At 40.0% G+C, this 21,010-nt stretch overlaps 1 protein-coding gene across 3 annotated transcripts in view; it reads left to right on the top strand.

The window, feature by feature from the left end:
• Positions 1-21,010, top strand: part of LOC144511281 (protein Jumonji-like) — a 444,126-nt gene that overhangs the window by 386,108 nt on the left and 37,008 nt on the right. For 2 of the 3 annotated variants that reach the window (XM_078241463.1, XM_078241473.1), the window contains 5 exons: positions 5,271-5,363; positions 7,401-7,519; positions 7,700-7,770; positions 8,891-9,005; positions 14,421-14,526. In XM_078241463.1, coding sequence (XP_078097589.1) covers positions 5,271-5,363; positions 7,401-7,519; positions 7,700-7,770; positions 8,891-9,005; positions 14,421-14,526 — 504 coding nt within the window. Of the gene's footprint in view, positions 1-5,270; positions 5,364-7,400; positions 7,520-7,699; positions 7,771-8,890; positions 9,006-14,420; positions 14,527-16,664; positions 16,725-21,010 lie in introns of all 3 variants that reach the window. The other variant, XM_078241483.1, reaches the window with a different exon arrangement.

Below are 21,010 nucleotides of genomic sequence, written 5' to 3'. Positions count from 1 at the left end.
TACTAATCGGCATTCCCATTTCTGTTTGCCTGGCCGCAGTTGGAAAGTTTGTGTGTGTTGATGTCAGATGGAGACAATTGGCACCGCCTCCTCCCGTTACACTAGCTTCTGGATAACATTCCTGCCACTTTTGTATCTATTTCCAAGCAATTAGCATCTTTGGGCCAGAAGGGGAGAACATTGACAAAAGAACCAACCCCTCATTGCATACAGGGTTTGATTCTTCCTGGTTAAGAACAAAATATAACATCAAGATTCTCGCTGCATTTTTGAAGTTTAACTGAGTTCATACTTAAATTGTTCATAAATTACCCCATTCTGAGATGATATCTATACACTAGTTTTTGCATCTTATTCAGCTGGGAAATCTCATTTTCCCCTCCCCCCTCATTTCCTAGCTATTAAAATTAATTCATAGTAAGATTTATAAAGTTTAGTGGCACTCTGCAATCTTCAGTTTTCTCCATTAACATTCTGTAGGATGATAACCAGGCAAATTTGAATTCTACTCATGTAAGTCAGAAAAGCATGATCTGTAGTATTCTTATTTATCAACCACAGAGATAGGAATGCTAATTTAAAAAGAAATTTCATTTTTCCAAAAGCTGATTGCTTAACAATTGACTTGAGATCTTTAAAAGTTTGGTTGTAGAAATATGTCTACATCTAAGTTATTCAACACCGTGCAAAGTAAAGAACAAATTTTTTTTTATCTATGCAACATGTTACCATGTCGTTAAGAAGTCTCAAAGCATTTTGCATCTACAAAACGGGCTTTAATTGACATAGGAACATCCCATCCGGTTTGTTTGTATTATTACTTGGTAATCTGATTTTTTAAAAATCAATTTTTCATGATTGGCTAACCACAAATCTGCAGAAGACCATTATCAGCTTTGTGGTTAAGTAACACTGCAGCTACTGTAAATTACATCACTTTTCATGCTATTTTTATGCAACATGTAGTTTAGGTTTAATAAAAATATATTACCGCGGATGCTGGAAACCTGAAATAAAAACAAAGTGCCAGAAATCAGAAATGCCAGGAGGTCTGGCAGCATCTGTGAAGAGAGAAACAAAGTTAAGATTTCAAATTGAAAATGACTTCAGAGCTGAAGGGGGATAGAAATGTGATGGATTTTATGCCATGAAAAGGTGGGGTGGGCAGTAGTGGGAGGAAGAACAAAAGGAAAGGTCTGGGATAGGGTTTAGGGTAAGAGATTAAATGACAAAGATGTCCTGGAACAAAAAGCAAAGGGACTGCTAACGGTTGTAGTAAAGCAAAAAAGCATTTGTTCGTAGCAATTGTAAATGCCAGAATAATATATAGCTCTGTCCAAAAGCAAATATATGAAAAAATCAAACTGGCACGTGGCAGGAAACAATGGGGAACAGAGTTCATGGTCTGAAATTGTTGAATTCAGAGTCCACAAGGCTGTCAGGTTTATTGTCAGGCCACCAAATAATAATTGGTGTTCCCCTCTACCTTGACTCTATTGTAGACTTCAGTATTTATTTGCAGTGTTAAAATGAAAATGTTAATCATTTGGGTGCTGTTAAATGATTGGAGTGTCTGCATACAAGGCTTACATTTAAGAAATGGTGGCTTCCTCATCTCAGTGATCATGCTCTCATCTGAGTCAGAAGGCTATGGGTTCATTCCCTGCTACAGAGACTTAAACACACAATCTAGGCTGATCATTCAGTGCAGTACTGATGGAGTTCTGCACTGCTGAAGATGCTGTCTTTTGGGTGAGACATTAAATTGAGGGTCCCATTTGCGCTGTCAAATGGATGTAAAATTATTCCATAGCACTGAAACAGCAGAGGAGTTCAATCCTTCAGCCAACATCACTAAAATACAGATTAAGTGGTTGTTATCACATTTGTTTTTTGTGGGGATGTGCTGTGCACAAGTTGTCATGATGTGGAGATGCCGGCGTTGGACTGGGGTAAACACAGTAAGAAGTTTAACAACACCAGGTTAAAGTCCAACAGGTTGTCAGCCATTTTTGGCTATATAACGAGTGTTTGAACTTTGAAGTGCTTTGGAATATCCTGAGGTTGTGAAGAGTTCGATTTTTCTTTCAGAAGCATGTGAAATTAATGTAACAACAAGTTGTCAGCCATTTTTGGCTATATAACGAGTGTTTGAACTTTGAAGTGCTTTGGAATATCCTGAGGTTGTGAAGAGTTCGATTTTTCTTTCAGAAGCATGTGAAATTAATGTTTTTAAAAATGTATTCAGTAATATGGGCAAACAGCAATTAATAATTTAGTGGGTATTATTTAATGGAGGTGATCAGGGATTTGCCTGAGAGTGCTGGTAAGAGCTTCATGTTGCCTTTTTAGGGAAGGCCTGCTGAATTAAGTGCGAGTCAGGCACTTAACTGGTATGATGGGCCTTCCCAGAGTCAAGAATCCTGGGGATGGAAGTACCAGCTGCCAAGAGCTGCCTGCCAATGAGAGACCAGTTCTATTGAACGGCAGTGCCATAGGGAAGGTTATGCCTGCTACCAGTATGACACGCAGCCGAGGCCTGGTATTATCGTTGGATCCAATGAGAGGTAGTGAGAGGGGCTCACAGCATGGGGGTCACTCAGGAGGGGAGCTGGGTACAGGGGCAATGTCTCCACTGTCCTGAACAGCTCTTAGATTGTTGTTGAATCTGTCCAGTAGCACCTATATTAATGTGATAAATATGGGATAATGCAAGGATGGTTGTTAATTGATTCTTGATTCTGACTTTTCATTATTGGAAAGGTTGCATTATGCTATGCAAGAAGAATACAATGAATATGGGTAATAATGACAATCCAGGTAACTGAGATTGTTAGTAAAGAAACCTGATCTTTGCTCTAGTCTCCTTTTTGTGTAGCTCCTCTGCTCATTTCTCCTCTGTGGCATTAGTTAGCCTTTCAACCAACCTTGAAAATCCCTTACTTAAATCCAATCTCTGTCCCTCCTTATCTCCGACCTCTCTGCCACTTCTGAAAACACTTACCATTGCTTCCTCTCTATGACCCACTTCTGTGGTACCATGCTTTTGTGGTTTCAGTCCTGCCTGTCCTGATGCTATAACTACATCGACAAAAACAATATTTCCACCCATACTTCCAACCAATTGTCCCTGTTCAAGAATATCTTACTGCTTGTTGACTTTATCAAGAAGGGTCAATTTCCATATAAAAGCTCCAAATGTGCAACATTGCCGTACCATTGACTGCTTGTGCAACATCAAATTCTGGATTAATTGTGAATATGCAGTCCACATCATTAAGCCTGTTCTGCTTGTGCCAACATTAAGGTGGAGATGACAGCAGCTCACTTCAACTGCTTGCTGCTTCTTCAGCCTGAGACTGGAGGTGCACAATCTTGCTGTTCAAATTAACAAAAAAAGCTGAAGTTTCCACCTCTCATTGGATCCATCGCTAAGATCATGGACTTTTGCTGTCTAGTTACACTCCATATCGCTCCGTCACCTTTGCAAATCTCAACTACACCCATTGTCATCTTAACTCTCAATTTCCTGGCCATTCCACTCATTGATTCCACTGCGCCCATGTCTGCAAACTGCAGTTATTCCAGAACTCATCAGTCCAAGTCCCCTCCCACACACTTATTTACCTCCATCTTTGCCTAGCTTTAGGTGCTCCAGCAAATTGAAGACCTTTCTCCTTGTTTTTAAGTTTAGAAGTGAAGATCTGAAATCAGAAGAATGAAGCATTCACCCTGGTGTGTGACCACTGTATTGGAGTGAGAACGTGGGGACTTTGGGAAGGAAGGAGGACATATACATTGATACCAGGGGTTGGACACTTGAGCTGCGGCTCAAGACTAAGGAACTGGGAATGTCTATGCTGGAAAGAAGAATGGTCAATTTAATACCACTTTTTCCAAGTTTTAAATTCAGCTCCAAAATACTATTTAGCGTAAATGAAAACTGTGTAACCGGGGTACAAAATTGAGCTCAGAAGAGGGAAGGTGAACGGATTGTTTAGAATTAACATCTCACAAATAGGAGAGTAAATATTTGGAACAGACAGTCTCACGAATGCACATAATGCGACCAAATTCAAGAGAGTGCTGGTAATTATTTTGGTAAAAGAAGTGTTTTTAAGTTATGTTTTTTGAAATTTTGGAAGCAATCAGACTGCAATGGTTTCTTCTAGTTCTGTATGCTTCTCTGTAACTGCCTTGCCCAAGTCTATGGGTCTCATCTCACTGCTTCTTTGTCCGTGGATTGGCCCATTCCCTTCTGCTTTCCCCATCATAAGCGGTTCTTCAGTCACTAGCACATCTTCCCTTTGACAATCTTTTCAAAAGCTCCTTAACTTTGCTGCCTCTCTTTTTACCTTCAAAAGCCACTCTCAGCCCTATATGTTCTACCATGCCATTGATCTACTCTTAAATTCTTTACTTCCATTTTGCTCTTTGGCAGTAAGCACTCTGGGACTTTTATTACAAGATATATATATATATAGGCAAAATGTTTCTTTATGCTGTCTTATCTTCAAATACTGTACTGAACACATTGTATTACTTTAGAAGTTCACTGCTGATTATGAAGAAAAGGAAAGAAATCACATTTGTATACTGCCTTTTATGTGTAGGACATCCCGAGACAAATGAAAGTAACTTTGAAGTGGTAGTTGGTGTAGCCTAGTCAGGAAATATATGGCAGATAATTTGTGTACAGCAAGGTCCAACAAACAGTGGTCAGATACGTAACCAGATAATCTGCTTTAGTTTAGTTGATTGAGTGATAAATGTTGGTCAGCTCACAAAGAACTCTGCTGTCCTTATTGGAAAAAGTGACATGGAATCTTCTACGATCATCTGAGAGGGCAGACAGGTCCTTGTTTCAATGTCTTATCCAAAATATGGCAATTCTGAGTGCAGCCCCCCCTCAGCACCACATTGAGAAGGTATGTAGTGATGGTTACCCTTTTTTAAACCACTGTCGCTTATGTGGTGAAGGTGCTTCTACAATGTTAAGAGTTCCAGGATTTTGATCCAGCCACAATAAACAGTGTTAATAGTGATAAATGCTCAAACTGGGGAGGTGTGCGACTCAGACATGGTTATATTTCCAGGCACCTGCTCGAGATGGTGGATTTCAGAGGTGTTATCAATTGGTAGGCCAATCAGTGATGTTTCAGAGTGGCTTACCTGTCTGGCTTTGTTGTGCTCTGGGAAACCACAATATTGGATGGGGACTGTTATACTTGTGTGGATCTCTGAATTGACTTTTACTTTTTCATGTATAGGGACGATCTGTGTCACTGACGACATTTTATCGGACAGCTAGAAACATGATGAATATGTGCTTTAGTAAGGAACCAACAGCAGCTGAAGTGGAGGTAGGAGTCTGAAGCTGTGCACACAACTTTTAACACGTCACCATGTTAACACTGTATGCTTAAATATGTTATTAGGAATTCAGTAACAAATCTGGAAAGGGTAGACCAATGGGAGGAATGCAGATTCTTCTGTTGGTGTTGTATATGAATATTTTGCATTAGCTGACCCCAAACAGGAGCTGGAAAGTATGTGGTTATGGGCGGCAGGAGGAAAAATCTGACCATAGGTATAATTGGATATGCTAGTGACACCAGCAATTTAACAAATGCGTATTGGATGTGAAAGTAGGAGGCATGTGTCCTCCATAGGTTGGAGAGAAATTGCTAATAGGAAAACTAAAATAGATCTGGGAGTGTAGGGATGCATTTATCCTGTAAGTTTAATGGCTGTTCAAAGAAATTTCTGACAGATGAGTAAGTTTTGAGACTTTGGAAATCTCTTCCTCAAAAGGTGGTTGAAGCAGTGTCTTTGCCTATCTTTAAGGCAGATGCAGATAGATTCTTGATAAGCAAGGGGTGAAAGATTATTGGGGGTAGGCAGGAATGTGAAGTTGAGGTTAAAATGAGATCAGCCACAATCTTATTGAATGGCGGAGCAGGCTGCTGTGGCAGAGTGGCTTGCTCCTGCTCTGAATTCGTGTGTTCATATATATGTTAGCATGACAGCATAATCCACTGCTGTGCCAAAGCTAGTTTATCAAGTTCCCAGTGATTTGGGTTAAATCTACTTGATAATTTGCATATTAGAGCAATGGTTCTCATTTCAGACCAATAGTTGTAAGGTAAATTAATTCTTGGTTTACTTGTCAGTTGCAACAGCATGAGTTGGTAATAAATACAGTGGTATCTTGTTTAAATCCCAGAGGTCATGCTGAATCTGTGGAGTGCCTGATCCAACTATGAAGATTCTGGTTGTGGTGTCATTATGGTGCAGAGAAAGTCAATAATCTATAAACTTTGAAAATATGATCACCTACAGTTGACATATCTCAAAAGGAATCATATCATAAAAGTTGGTTAAAAGTACTGATAATCCAAAATGTTATTTTCATTTACACAAGTAAAATGGGACAGTGATGGACAAATAACAGGAAATATTCCTTATATACTAAGGAAGTAGCCAGTTGGATAGAGTTGTCAGGAGGAGGGTTATGGTCAAGACACTGAATTAATTCTAGAAAGATCTTTGTTGCATTGGGAATGCTATTGGGGTCAGTATGATAGAAGGCTGATGTGCAGGACCTTTTGTGACCTGTCAGGAATGATGTCATTTGGCAACAAATGAAGGATGATTTAACCCACAAAACCATGTCTAAAAAAGTGACAATTCTTGGTTTTTCTGTTTCTGATGAAAATTGTTTGAGTTTTTCTAAGATACTATTACTATTTTAGTATGCGTGCATGTTACTGTTTTTATTGGATCAGATAGCAATTGTGTATTTTTTAATATTGATATGAATTCATATTAAAATAAGTGTCTTGGCTTAGAACACAGGTGTAGAAATTGGACCTTTTTGGCCTTCTGTTTTTATCTTGTCCCCACAAGATGATATCATTTTCTGATGAACAGTTGTATAAAGCTCAAGGAAACTCTATATTTTGTTTGCATACTGCCAGTTTTCTTGAGAAACCCAAGTATACACTTCAAAAAATTTCCACATGATGTGTAGGCTACTGTACAGATTAAGTGTTCCTATACTCAATGAATTGCTGTAATGCAAAATCCATAGTTGTGTATATTTCCACATTTTTTGGGTCCTGCTGCACAATGCACCAACCTTAATGATGGGGGAGAGAAAGAATCTTCAAAGACTTTACCGTTGCAATTTTGAGCTGGAAGGAGGTTCATGGGAGATTGACTTCGTCTTTGAAGGAAAACAGAATTTGGAAGTAGACGCTCCTTATGCATTGTTCACTTTTTCTTGATTGCATTGCTGAATTTACTATTACAGATGCAGGACTGTGGTTTTTCTGTTTTGGTGTTGTATGATGGCTAGCAACACATTAATTTTCCTTATCTTTTCATTCCAACAACAGCAAGAATACTGGAGGGCTGTGGAGCAGAAAGATTCCCATGTAGCAGTGCATTCTGGGAAAGTAGATACAAAAGCACATGGGAGTGGGTTCCCTGTTGGGAAATCTGAACCTTTTTCAAGGTAATAGCTCATTTCTAATGTAATCTGCTATTTTGGTCACATGTGACTCTTCTAGCTCATCCATTATGAGAGCTTCAACAGCCCAATTTTTCTTGGCTAGGATTATTTTTTAATTTAAGGCAGAGTGAAGGGATGTTTCTTAGATAATAGATTTTCACATGTTTATTCTTCTTACAACAGGCATGGATGGAACCTTACAGTCCTTCCTAATAATTCAGGGTCCATCCTGCGACACTTTGGTGCTTTGTCAGGTAAGAAGTGAGAATGTTTTTGAGAGTGGAGTGGGGTGATGCAGGGAAAGAGCGAATTCTAGAGTGGATACTATTTTGTAATGGCCCCTTCTCAAATCTTTCAGCAAGGTTATCATTTGATAGGAGTAGACATGGTGAGGTAAGAGCATATTGAATCTACAGGTAAAGATTTAGGCTAGGTGCCAGGAAGCTTTTAGTTAAAAAAAAACCCTGCCCCACGAAACAAACCTCCATTATGTTTGGTGAGTCTGGGGCTTGCCACAATCCTTGAACTTCGATTCCATCAACAGTTAAAGTGGGTAATTAGTTTATGATGCATTATAGATACTTGCAGGTGACGGGGAGATGGTAGCACATTTCCCATTTTTTTGTAACCTGCATAGTGGTAGTGCAGAATAGACAATTGACCCAGAGATCCAAGCTGATGCTTTGGGGACATAGGTTCAGACATGCGTTCCACTCCGGCAGCTGGTGGAATTCGATTAATAAAATCTGGAATTGAAAATGAATTTTGATAATCGTGACCATGAGAATATCGTTGATTGTTGTAAAAGCCTATCTAGTTCACTAATGTTCTTTAGGGAAGAAAAGCTGCCATCCTTGCCTGACCTGATCTACATGTGACTCTTGATCCACACAAATGTGGTTGACTCTTAACTGCCTTCTGAAATGGCCTAGGGAGCCACTCTGTTAAAGTACAACTGGGGATGGACAACAAATGCTGACCTTGTCAGTGATGTCCACATCCCATGAAAGAACAAAGAAAAGTGCTGTCTCCTAAAGTTGGATTGCCGTAGGAAGTTTGAGAAGAATTCCCCACAATTTCATTTCCTGAAATTGTCCACAGCTATTTTTCTCTCTCTTACCCCAGAGGTGATCTTGCCACAACTGGGAGGACAGTTTGTGATGCATATGCCTTCCATAGAGATGGAGTGAGCTTGATGGTCAGTTCTGGACTTTTCGTATTTTTGCCAGGCTAAATTGCAGTGGATTAACAATACTGACCTTGGAGAACTGTGGCCACTGTTTCATGCACAATAGCATATTTTGGGTTGCTGAAGAAAATGCTAATCTGTATGTCCTGGTTATGCTGCAATTTATTTTCTTTCATTTTGTTTAGGAGTGACGATTCCTTGGCTAAATATTGGCATGGTTTTCACTACCTCATGCTGGTCACGAGACCAAAACCACCTTCCATACATTGACTACTTACACACTGGTGCTGATTGCATTTGGTAAGTGCCTGTCCTGGGGAGGGGGGGCTCTCCCTTGGTAGCCCCACTTTCAGCAGAGCAGGTTTGGATCCGTAACTAGCTCTGGATTTGGATTCAGCTTACCAACTTATTCTGTCACCCAACACACACACAGATCAATTTCTAGTTCAAATGCATTATTTCAATGTTGCATTGTGGGGTACCAGCTTGGGGAAGCATATGGAGTTGTGATTTGAATTTTCATGCCAGAGAACTGATTCAGAATAAATCCGTTGTTCCAAACGGTGCATGTCTTTTTTTTTTGAAAATTCGGTTTCCCTCAGTTGAATTCACCTGCCCTATATATACTTGCTTTCATCCCAGTTAGCTGTTGATCTGGATTCTACCTGAATCCATTGCCTCAGTGTAAATGAAGCTTCTTGTGGCTGGTCCTCACTAGTCAGTGTTTGGTCATCAAGTGTCACCAAGTACTTTATTGTTGAGGATAATAGTTTTTTTTAATTCTTCCACCAGATTGAACTGAAGACCTGCTTCACTGACACAGAAGTGAGTTAAACCTTTTGTCCATATCCTTAAATTACCTTTAAAATTGCATTAATCAAATGACCAGTTAGCCAGCATGGACAGAACTTAGCAAATCTGTGTCAGACAGGCAGAGTGTTCAGCATTTAAAGGGTGGGTTTAAACTAGATGCAGCTTGCTATTCGCTTTAAACATGAACTTGGTTTCCTCTCATCTCCATACCTGCCCCTCCCCATTTCAGTTTTTTAGCACTGTTTTTAATTGTCTTTTTTTTTTGCAAACTGCTTGTGTGGCTCACTGGAGTTGACACCGTTTTGTCTTAATTCAGTGCATCTTGAGATGCATGTGGGTGGACAGAGGCTTCCTGGTCAGACCTGATGCCATAATCGAAGGGTCCGATAAAGCTCATTGCTGCGGAGGTTTGCGGATTTGAGTCTTGTGCCATCCTAGTGAGATGCAAAGCAGCAAACCCAGGTATATATATATAAATCCTTGAAACAAGATTGAAATGTAATTTATTTTCTTAAGCAAGTTCTTTAAGTTGAGATGCCCCTTAATGGTGCTCTTTCTAGTTTGAACAGCTTCAGTAACCTGCAAAACTGAATGGAAACATTCAAGTTTTTATGAAAATATTATTGATCGCATGTTTGGCACAACCTCCATGAAAGCAAACTGATCTCTGTCTTAGCATACTAGCCAACTTTAAAGAGGCAAACCCCCAAGGGTCATTCCAAGCAAATTATCTCAACATTGAGCACAATCCTGCAAGCTGAAATTAGTTCAGGAAGCACTGGTCATGTTGACTTCTTATCTGCACTACTTGTTTGAAGACTATTGATGGGAACAATGAACTCCTACTGACCACTACTTTGAAGATTGTCAAGCTTTCAGAAATGCAACCTGCACACACCCAATGCACTTTGCAATCCAATTGATTTGGACACTTCTGATTGATTTGTAAAATTCATATCTGATTATTCCAACAATTCTGCTTCTGTGAATGGCATGACAATTACATATGTTGACATTTTTGTTGTGGGACAAGCCTTTTTTAATTGTTCCTCTATGCATGTACATACACATCCTTTTTGTTTCAGTGCCACCTCTGAGAGGTGGTACATTGCTGCTAGGTGCAAATTTAGAACTTAAAAAAAAAATCAAAATAGTCTGGGTTCTCTTGATAACCATGGAAAGTTGATGAATCTGTTCCGATTCTATTTGAGTGCTAATTGCAATAAAAATACTTTTTTTAAAAATAGCTTAAATGGTTCCTATTCTTTCTAAACATATTTTAAAATGAATGATAAGTCATGTCGTTGCAATACAAATGCACTGAGGAAAAAAAATTTAAGCCAGCCCAGATCAACCACGCTTATGTGTAATTTCTGTACGATGAGACGTCTTTGCAGTTCATATTTGTTTGTATTAACAAACCTTTAGTTCAGGAGAAATTACAACCCCCTGTATCTCTTGCCCAGGGCTTTAAATCTATGTGCCCCCCTCCCCCCAAAGTCCTGGTATCATCAGCTAATTGAACAGCTTTTTGTCAAACTTCTCTAAACCTGCCATAATCTTGTACACACTCTATCAGTTCTCTCCTTAATCTCTTTTCCTCTGTGAAAGGAGAGAGATTCTAGCTTCTCCAACCTAATCTTGAACCTAAAACCACTCATCCCAGGAACCATTCTGGTCAATTTGAGGTAGGGAGGGGTGTAGTGATAATGTCACTGGAATGATCATCCAGAGGCCCAGGCTAATGCTCTGGGGGCATGGGTTCAAATCCCACCACAGCAGCTGGTGAAATTTAAATTCAATCAATAAATCTATATGTAATTAAAAGCTATTCTAATGGAGACCATGAGAATACAATTGTCGTCAAAATCTATCTGGTTTGCTAATGTTCTTTCATGTCATCCTTATCTGGTCTGGCCAATGTTAGGGCTCTGGACCCGAACCCCAAGGTATATTGAAACCAGCATCGGCCCCAACAATTTTTCTATCTTGGCATAAATGTGAGGATAGGATGCTTTGTTCCAGGAGTAATTCTACTGACAAATTAGGAATCTTTTATCAAAACCAGCTTTATTCATTATGTAGTTTTAGTATAACTCTCTAACAAAATGAAACAGCTTAAACTATTGTTCAACTGTTAAAAGTTATCAAAATGAAAGGAAACAACTCTAATTTCTAACTTATCACTATTTCAGTTCCAAATAAGCAACAGCCCTCTTAGACTCAAATGCCACGTTAAATACAATTAGTAAATCCAGGCATTCTTGCTATAAATTCTTAACAGCCTTGAAGGTTTTGATTTTCAGAGCGGCTTGCAGACTTCTGTCTTTAAAACAACCCCAGCCAGAAATTGAACAAAAGCTGTTTCTCTCTCTGCTGCATACCTTGTTGCTCCCATTAACCACATTATTGCATGACCTAAACAAAAACCCCAGCTTCCATTCCTTTAATCAAAAAACTCCAGGGGACCTTTACGTTTATAAACAAGAGTCCCATTAGACCCCTCAAGTATGCACCACATGACTAAAATGAGTAATTTTCCTGCTTCCCAGCATATGAGCTGCATGTTTTCCAGAAACACCGACTGTAGAAAAAAACTGAACTCTAAAATATTCTCAAATATATCGATAGTACAGTATCATCACACCAACATGTGATTTCAGACCCAAAGCAATGTGGTTGGCTCCTAGATGGCTTAACAATTCATTCAGTTATATCAAACTGCTAAAAGGACTAAAATCTGATGGATCACCCAGCCTTGACTTAAGCACTGGAAATGACAGCTTCACACTCAGACCTGTTGACCCTGCAAAGTCCTTCTCACTAACATCTGGGAGCTCGTGCTAAAATTGGGAGAGCTGTGTTAAGTAAATTCCTGACATTGTCTGTCAGGTACGATTCTGAGATTATGACCATGTCCCAGACACCATTATCACCATTCCTGAGGTGACAGTACAGTGGTATCCAGTTGAGAGAGAGTTGCTCTGGGAGTCATCAATTTTGACTCTGGATCCCATGAAATTTCCGGTTGACTACCACCTACCATCCCCCATAGCTGATGAATCAGTCCTCCTCCATGTTGAAAAACACTTGGGGCACAGAATGTACTCTGGGTGGGAAACTTCAATGTCCATCACCAAGAGTGACTCAGTAACACCACTGCTGACTGAGTTGACCGAGTCCTAAAGGACATAGTTGCTTATCTGGATCTTGAGAGGTGGTGGTGAGGGAACCAACAAGTGGGGCAAAACTGCTTGATCTCGTCCTCACCAATCTATCTGTTGCAGTAGTGATAGTAGTGACAACTGCACAGTCCTTGTGAAGATAAAGTCTCATCTCCACATTGCGGTTATCCTCCGTTATGTTGTATGGCACCACACCGTGCTAAATGGGATAAATTTCAAACAGATATAGCAACTCAAAACTGGGCATCTGAGATGTTGTGGGCCATTAGCAGCAGCAGAATATTGTACACAATTTGGGGGAGTAGGGGGCCGTGGGCCTGAGTAACATTTTCTGTTGGAGAGTCGGTGCAGACTCAGGCTGAGTGGCCTCCTACTGCACTGTATAATTCTGATTAATTAGGCCACAATCAAAGATTGAGCATAAATTCCCTGCTTTTGTGCTCAGCAATTCTATTTATGAAGCCCAATAACTATATATGCTTTGCGAACTGGTCTCTTATTACACCCTGCCACCTTTCAAGGATCTGTACGCATGAACTTTCTTCTCTGCACACTTTTTTAAACTGTGTAAGTTAGTCTATATTGCCTCTCCCTTCTGCATCACCCCTCACTTCTCTGTATTGTAGTCGATTGGTATTATTTTCACTGTTTGGAACCATCGAGTTTGGTGCCATCAGTATATTTTGTCATTTTGCGCTCTATTCCAACATTCACATTATACATATATGCCACAAAAAGCAGTGGTCCTAGCATGGGGCTTTGAGAAACACCATTGTCTACCACCCGCCAGTCTGAAAAAGAACCATTTACCATGACTCACTGTTGGCCATTTGGATCAAGTGACTTATCCATTCTGAGCATAATAAGCCTTTTCAGTATGTCCTGCTGATTAATTCTCAACCCATCCATTACCTCTACTATCTGTTTCTACTGATGTTGTAGCTGAAACCAACTGTGTTCTTGCCCAACATTAATTAGCAATCGGAAGTGAGAGCCCTGTTTGACTCTTGTTTCCCCCCTCCTTTTTTCGATCCAAGGCCAGTGTGCGCTTCCTGCAGATCAGGGGTTGAACTTAGGCCCTCCTTGGCTCAATTACGCATGAACTGAGATAATCTGGTAGTGAATTTTTAACAACATACTCCAGCTGCACTCCAATGAAAGGGGTGAGTTACTCCAGAATGAAGCTAAGCAAAGAAACATTTTTTAGCTCTTGGCAATGCAGTGAAGGCTGTAATCCTCGCCTGGAGACCATACTTCCGCAGAGAATGTTCTTAAATTGTAATCGTGATGGTAAGTATTTCCCCACGGATATGTGGGCAAAGGCCATTGGTGGTCTGTCTTCTGATGCATTCTGTAAATATATAAAGTAGCTATTTAACAAGTATATGTTAAGAATATGAACTTTTTGGCCGTTAAAAAAGACTGTGTGTGTGTTGGGGGGGGAAAAGCAAGGATAAAAGCCAAGCTGTGTGACAATTCCTCTGTACAGTTGGGAGACGTCTTTTTGGGAACTCTGGGCTAGTTGTTATTTGTTGGATGTCTCTATAAACTTTTCCACAGGTTACATAGGTGCAATGGGACTGCTGAAGTGCTACTCTGGAAAAAGTAATCCCTATACCATCACAAGCTACAGTCCAGATTAGGAAGTGGTGCCATTTATGTCCTGTCGCCTGCAAGCTTTGGACTGTGACATTTTCAGCTATCTTCCTTTCTCCAGGTATTGTATTCCTGCTGAGGAGAAGAGCAAACTTGATGAAGTGGTGCATACCCTGCTGCAAGCTAATGGCACGTCAGGGCTGGACATGCTTGAAAGTAATATAATGGTAAGAACAAAACTGCGTACACATGAGAATAAAATGGCTCGTGACGGAAACTCTTGTGTTTCAGATGTATTGGTATAAGCTAGCAACCATTGATCCAGGTTCTCCCTTTTCCCAAACCTTTGCCACATTATTTGGGTGGCAAGAGGAAGGGAACAGCAAGAAGGATTTTTTCTATGCCCACCCCTTTTTTATTGAAAACTAAGGAAAGTGTGAATTTGGCGACATCTGGAAGGTTGCATATATTGCCTTCAAGATGTAAGCCAAATAGAAAAAGGAGGGCAATGGGTGATAAAATAGGCATTAACTGCAAAATCATATGTTATTCCATTCCAAGACACACATGGACATCTGAGTAGTTGAAGTATGTGGGCAGTTATCAATATAAAAACCTAAAGATTACTGCCAATGATACCACATGCCAATGATACCACATACCAATGAGATGGAAGCATTCTCCTGGACAGAAATGAAATTGTGATGGCGTAAAGTGCTAGAGTTCAGATATTTCGGTATTGACACTATAATTATAATGGGCGGCACAGTGGCACAATGTTACAGTGGTTAGCACTGCTGCCTCACAGCGCCAGGGACGCGGGTTCAATTCCGGCCTCTGGTCACTGTCTGTGTGGAGTTTGCACATTCTCCCCATGTCTGCGTGGGTTTCCTCCCACGGTCCAAAGATGTGCAGGTTAGGTTGATTGGCCATGCTAAATTGACCCTAGTGTCAGGGGGATTAGCAGGGTAAACATGTTATGGGGTTATGGGAATCCGGCCTGGGTGGGATTGTGGTTGGTACAGACTCGATGGGCTGAATGGCCTTCTTCTGCACTGTTGGGATTCTATAACTGCCTTTCCTTCTAAATTTTTAAAATGAAACTCTGTAATTGATGCTTAAGAATTTGCTGTTTTTCTATCGTAAGAGAAATGTGCCATCAGCCATATCCATCATGGCTGGATTGGACTTTATTTTTTCGTGGAATGTGGCTAGTGCTGGCTAGACCAACATTTGTTGCCCATCCGTGATTGTGTTTAAGAAGGTGGTAGTGGTGACCTGTCTTCTTGAAATATTGCAGTCCATCTAATGTAGGTATGCCCACAATGTTGTTAGAAAGGGCATTTCAGGATTTTGATCCAATGGCAGTGCAGGAACAGTGATATAGTTCCAAGTCAGATACTGTGTGACTTGGTGGGGAAACATCTGGTAGTGGTGTTTTTGTGCACCTGCTGCCCTTGTCCTTCTGGATGGTGAAGGTCACAGTTTGGAAAGGTGTCTTTGTTGCTGCATTGCATCCTGTATAATGGCACACACTGCTGCCAATGTGTGTGGTCATGATAGAGAGAGTGAATGTTTAAAACGGTGTCGATCAACTGGGCAACTTTATCCTGGATGGTGTTGAGCTTCCTGAGTGCTGTTGGAGCTTTACTTGTATACAGGCAATATACTCCAGTTGTAGAGTTAAAAATCAATTGGCCCATCAAATTGACTCCATTCAGTTTTTAAAAAATTCTTTTGTGAATTTATCTTCTATATTACTTGTGATTTCCCACTTTTTAGAAACACTTAAGTTGCTGCCCTTGCATAAAGGGAAGAAAACCGGGCAGCTATTAGTATTTTTATAACCCTCAATCCCACTTTGCAACACACTTTGACGATATCAGTCAACCCAAATTAGCTGCATCTCGGGGAGTCATTGGAAGTAGGGCCCTAATGCATCATCATTCTAGTCACTTGCATTTCTGTGGCCTCTTTTTCCTGAGAGAATGCTACATTGTTAAAGATGCTAAAACAGAAAATGCTGTAAAATTTCAGCAGGTCTAACAGGATCTGTGACGAGAGAGCAGAGCAGAGCAGAACATTTTAAATCTGGATTATCCTTCAATAGAGCGTCATCTTAACATCTCATAGATGCGATGTTAAGCTGAATTCTTTCAACCTGCTTGTGTGGAATTAAAAGGTTCCATGACACTATTTGAAGAGCAGGGGAGTTCTCCTGGTATTTTGGCTAGCATTTATCCATTAATCAAGACCACTAAAGTAGATTAACTTGCTATTTATCTCTTGTTGTTTCTGGGACCTTGCTATGTGCTAATTGGCTGTCTCATTTGCCTACATAACAACAATGACGGCATTCCAAAAGCAATTCATGACTGAGAAGCATTTTAGGACGTCCTGAGGGTGTGAAAAGTGCTATATGAATGTAAGCTGGTTCTGTTTTTTATTTTGTACTTATCAAGGTGATGTATGTTAGTGCTGGAGAATGGGACATTTTCATTTAGTTGTCCAATGTCTACATCAGGCACTCCCATGTTGGGTGTAGCATGTTTAGATGCAAAATAAAGCAGTAAATGATTATCTAATTATATTTTCACTTCTCCCTTTTCAATTGACTCCTTTACCTTTGAGATATAGAAATCTCTGATTATCTCATTACCTCCTTATCTAAGTTCCAAGTTGTTTTTTAAAATGAGTCCCATTGTTCATGGGACCAATTTACAAACTGGGCACTGTCTTACTTTCACAAGGCAGAAAAGATGATGATTTAGATTTGGTCCAGGATATGGATGCAGCATCACCTATATATCCTGACCTTGATGACTTGACTACTTTAATGGTATCAATTGCAAAATTGTCCGTTTTCTGCTGTCCTGAAAAGTTAAGGATGTGTTAATGTCCTACAGTAAAACAGCATCTTTACAGGCTATCATAGCAGCTTCCGTTACTTCTATTGACATCAGCTGTCAGTGCTCCTTGTGTAAAAATGTGATTCCGTTTGCAAGAAGTTTGGCTCAAGGAAGGATTACACTCTTGATTTCCCTCTCTCCGCATGTGCTCTTAATTTCTGACATGAGCATAAAGCAGTCTGGTTGGCTCTTGACTATCTTGCAGAAGGAATATGCAACAAAGGCAAAAGGGCCAGGGCCAATTCTAACAACTGGGACTTTGTACTCAGCTGTTTTTCTTGAGGTCAGTGTAACCTGGCAGTCTTGAGGTGCATTCTGTAGCACTGTCAGTCCAGTGTATGATGGACTCGATTAAAAGATAATCTGGTTTCAGTAAACTTGGCATCCTGGAATTTGGGTCTGGTACCAATTTTGCAGAATAGGAGGCTTTTACTATTAGCCAGCTTGTACACACCCATCCCAATAAGGACAATCCGACAATAGATTTAGAGAAAGGAGATGCCATCAGTTTATGAAGAACATATTTATTAGCATATTGAACCTTTACTTTGAAGACTTGAGAAGATTTGAAAAGACAAATTAAACCAATTTTTTCATTGATACCAGAAACATGGTGTTTTATCTATGGGGATATAATTAGTAGCCCAGATCTTCAGATTGAATCAGATGCAAACTTAGAGAGATTCACTACTGATGTATGGTGGGACCCAGAAGAAATCCTGACCTGTGCACATACGCATTACTTGCCAAGTGTATGCTGCCCAGACCCCTCTGTGAATGTCTCTGACATTAACCCGGCTGTGGTAGAGTCGGGTTAGATGCCCTAAACTTGCTCAGAAATTTACTCCAGGATACTTGTGCTTTTAATCACAAGCATAGGACCTGGGTTGAAAGTAATCAACAGCAGAAGCTGAATTGGGAAGGACTTAATGTATTTAGAAGTAAACTTGCTGAACAATTAACACCTGGCTCTTTCCCTCCCCCCTACCCGCACCCTAACCATATGCTCACCCACCCAGCACCCCACTTGTAAGCAGTCCTTGTTTACTGATAATTCCTCCTGTTATAAAATAAAATCAATGCATTCAAAGCCAGAATGCATTTTGTCACTTAGTTCATTTGATGCACTTTTTCATTCTGTGTTGAGACTTTTCCATGTTTACTTATATTAAATCAAAGATTATGTAAACTCAGAAAAACAATTAAAAGGCCTTGAAATGTTGAAAATAGTTAAAAATGCTTCATAACTTTAATAACCTGACCATAGCACTGCAAGCCTGCTGGATCTTATGGGGTATTCCTCAAGGAAGCCATGGCCTTGGTGCTTCTGCACCTTATTACTAGCCCTTGTGGCTCCCTTTGTTGCATCCTTCAACTAGGACAGGAGGACTAAACTAGGACTAAAGCTCCAGTGCAAAAAAGGTAAAGTTACATTTCTAAGTGCAGCCAATGGTGCGTGCTATGGCTGTGCCACTGACCGCTGTTCCATTGTTACTATAAATTCTGCTAAATCATGAAGTTTTTCAGATGTCTGAGAGAGCTGTTGATTTACTCCTATATGTATTTAAATGTTGAATAAACATTGAATATTAGTAAATATGCGCTATCAACTACACAACCCCAAACCTCTCACAGGTAGTCTTTGTGCATCCACCTTGCACCCTTCCAGTGGCAGCTAAATTCAAAGGCTGTTTGAGTGCCCAAATATGTCAGGAGTAAGGTATGACTGACTATAATGATAATGAAATAATGATCTTCCCTGTTCTTTGAATCGATACAATTTTATGAACTTTTACCTTTCTGCAACTCATTATTCTAGACTGAAAGTTTATTGCAGTACTGAGGGAGTACTGCACTGCATGGAGTACCTGCACTGTTGGAACTATTATCTTTTAATGAGGCATTTAAACCAAGACCTGCCTGCGTGTTCAGTTGAGATGAAGAATATTCATAACAATATTGAAGGAAGAGCAGAGGGCTTCACCCAGTTCCTCGCCAACTATGCTCTAAAAGCAGTTGATGACAGCGAAGTGTTGTGAGCATTGAGGACATGAATGCTGCTATATCAATGCAAATCAGTTTTTTTCTGACCATGATCTCTATTAAAATATTTTCTGTTTCATTTGTTTCACCTTCCACAAACTTTGCATTTAGCTCTCTCTCCACACTGCTCTCATTGAACCTCCCCCACCTGAGGATAAAGTGCAATGCACCTGTTAGAGGTGTGTAACTATTACCCACAACAAATAATGTTGGCTCTAGGTAACAGCCAGACAAAGTCCTAATATGTAAACTGATTAGTTTACCAGTGCTCTTTGGTGACAAACTACATGGTTTTAGCTGGCTAAACCTCAGCAGCATCCTCCTTCATATCTAGCGGTTCCTATGCTTTGTGAGCCTACATCTATGTTCTCTGGGCTTAGGTAAGGAGGTGTGTGGTGGCATGTGCAATCCTTATAATGTTTGTACGCTCCATATTTGAACAAACAAACTCTGCCTGTATAGATTTCTCACGTTTTCTTAGGTGTAGTGATTGGTTTCTGTGTTGCATCCAACTCCCAATGAAAGAGCTGAAGCAAATGTACATCCACGTTCTGATATATTACAATATTACCCTATTTTAAATCTGTTTTCAACTACTTACTAGCCAAATGAAGTGTTTTGCCACCAGCACACATCACTAAAATGAAACCATGCAGATTAACCTTTTTGAGTACTTGCATGTTGTTAACTGCTAGAAATGATTTTTTAAAAAACTTGTGCTTAATGAACACTTAATTCTGAAACCTGCGTTTCAGAATACTTTCTTGAAAAACTTGCTGAATGACTCGTCTCTCTCTTCACATTTTGTTAGTGAGCTAGGTCTGACGTACGTTGGGCATGATTGATTCAGACTTGGGATTACATGAGTTTGCAGCAGAGAATTAGCTCTGTTCTGAACTTCAGTCATGAACCATGATATCTTGGAAGCACTTCAACTGCGTGGAGACCCCACTTAAGATGGCTTCTACTGCTCAAATAGTGAAATGAGTGAATTTACACTAAATAGGCTACTTTATAATGCATTTTGCTTTAAAAAAGTACTAGAGAGCAGAGTGCAACACCAAATCCATTTTAACCCTGAAACGTCAAAATTATGCATGTTACTACATATTGCAGGCCTTGCAAGAGTACATGTGCATTATCTGTTGAATCTTTGTTAGATGGTGCATGAAATTTAAATGGATCGTGGAAAACTGGCATACTTGTAAAACTGGATTGAGTTATTTCACTTATTTCTCAGTTAACACTAGTATCTTTCTATAGTAAAAGACAGAGATGACTATAGGATAACATGCCTCTATTTAACTGTATTTCTGTCCTTAACTGGTTAATTTTTGTCTTAGTAAGAAGTCTCACAACACCAGGTTAAAATCCAACAGGTTTATTTGGTAGCAAAAGCCACTAGCTTTCGGAGCGCTGCTCCTTCGTCAGTTAAGTGGGAGTACAGACAATGTGAGTGGAGAGAGAGTTAAGCGCAGGTTAAAGACACCTGTGCTTAACTCTCTCTCCACTCACATATTGTCTGTACCTTTAAGACTTGATTACCTGTAAAGACTCGCATTCCAACCATTATTTTGTAAATTCAGTTTGTGTCTTTATATGCCCTGTTTGTGAACAGAACTCCCATTTACCTGACGAAGGAGCAGCGCTCCGAAAGCTAGTGGCTTTTGCTACCAAATAGACCTGTTGGACTTTAACCTGGTGTTGTGAGACTTCTTACTGCGTTTACTCCAGTCCAACGCCGGCATCTCCACATCAT

This window comes from Mustelus asterias, chromosome 2 (genome assembly GCF_964213995.1).
Source record: "Mustelus asterias chromosome 2, sMusAst1.hap1.1, whole genome shotgun sequence".
NCBI classification, from domain to species: domain Eukaryota; kingdom Metazoa; phylum Chordata; class Chondrichthyes; order Carcharhiniformes; family Triakidae; genus Mustelus; species Mustelus asterias.
Note: the sequence above shows the minus strand (reverse complement) of the source record. Positions and strands in the feature narration are given on the sequence as shown.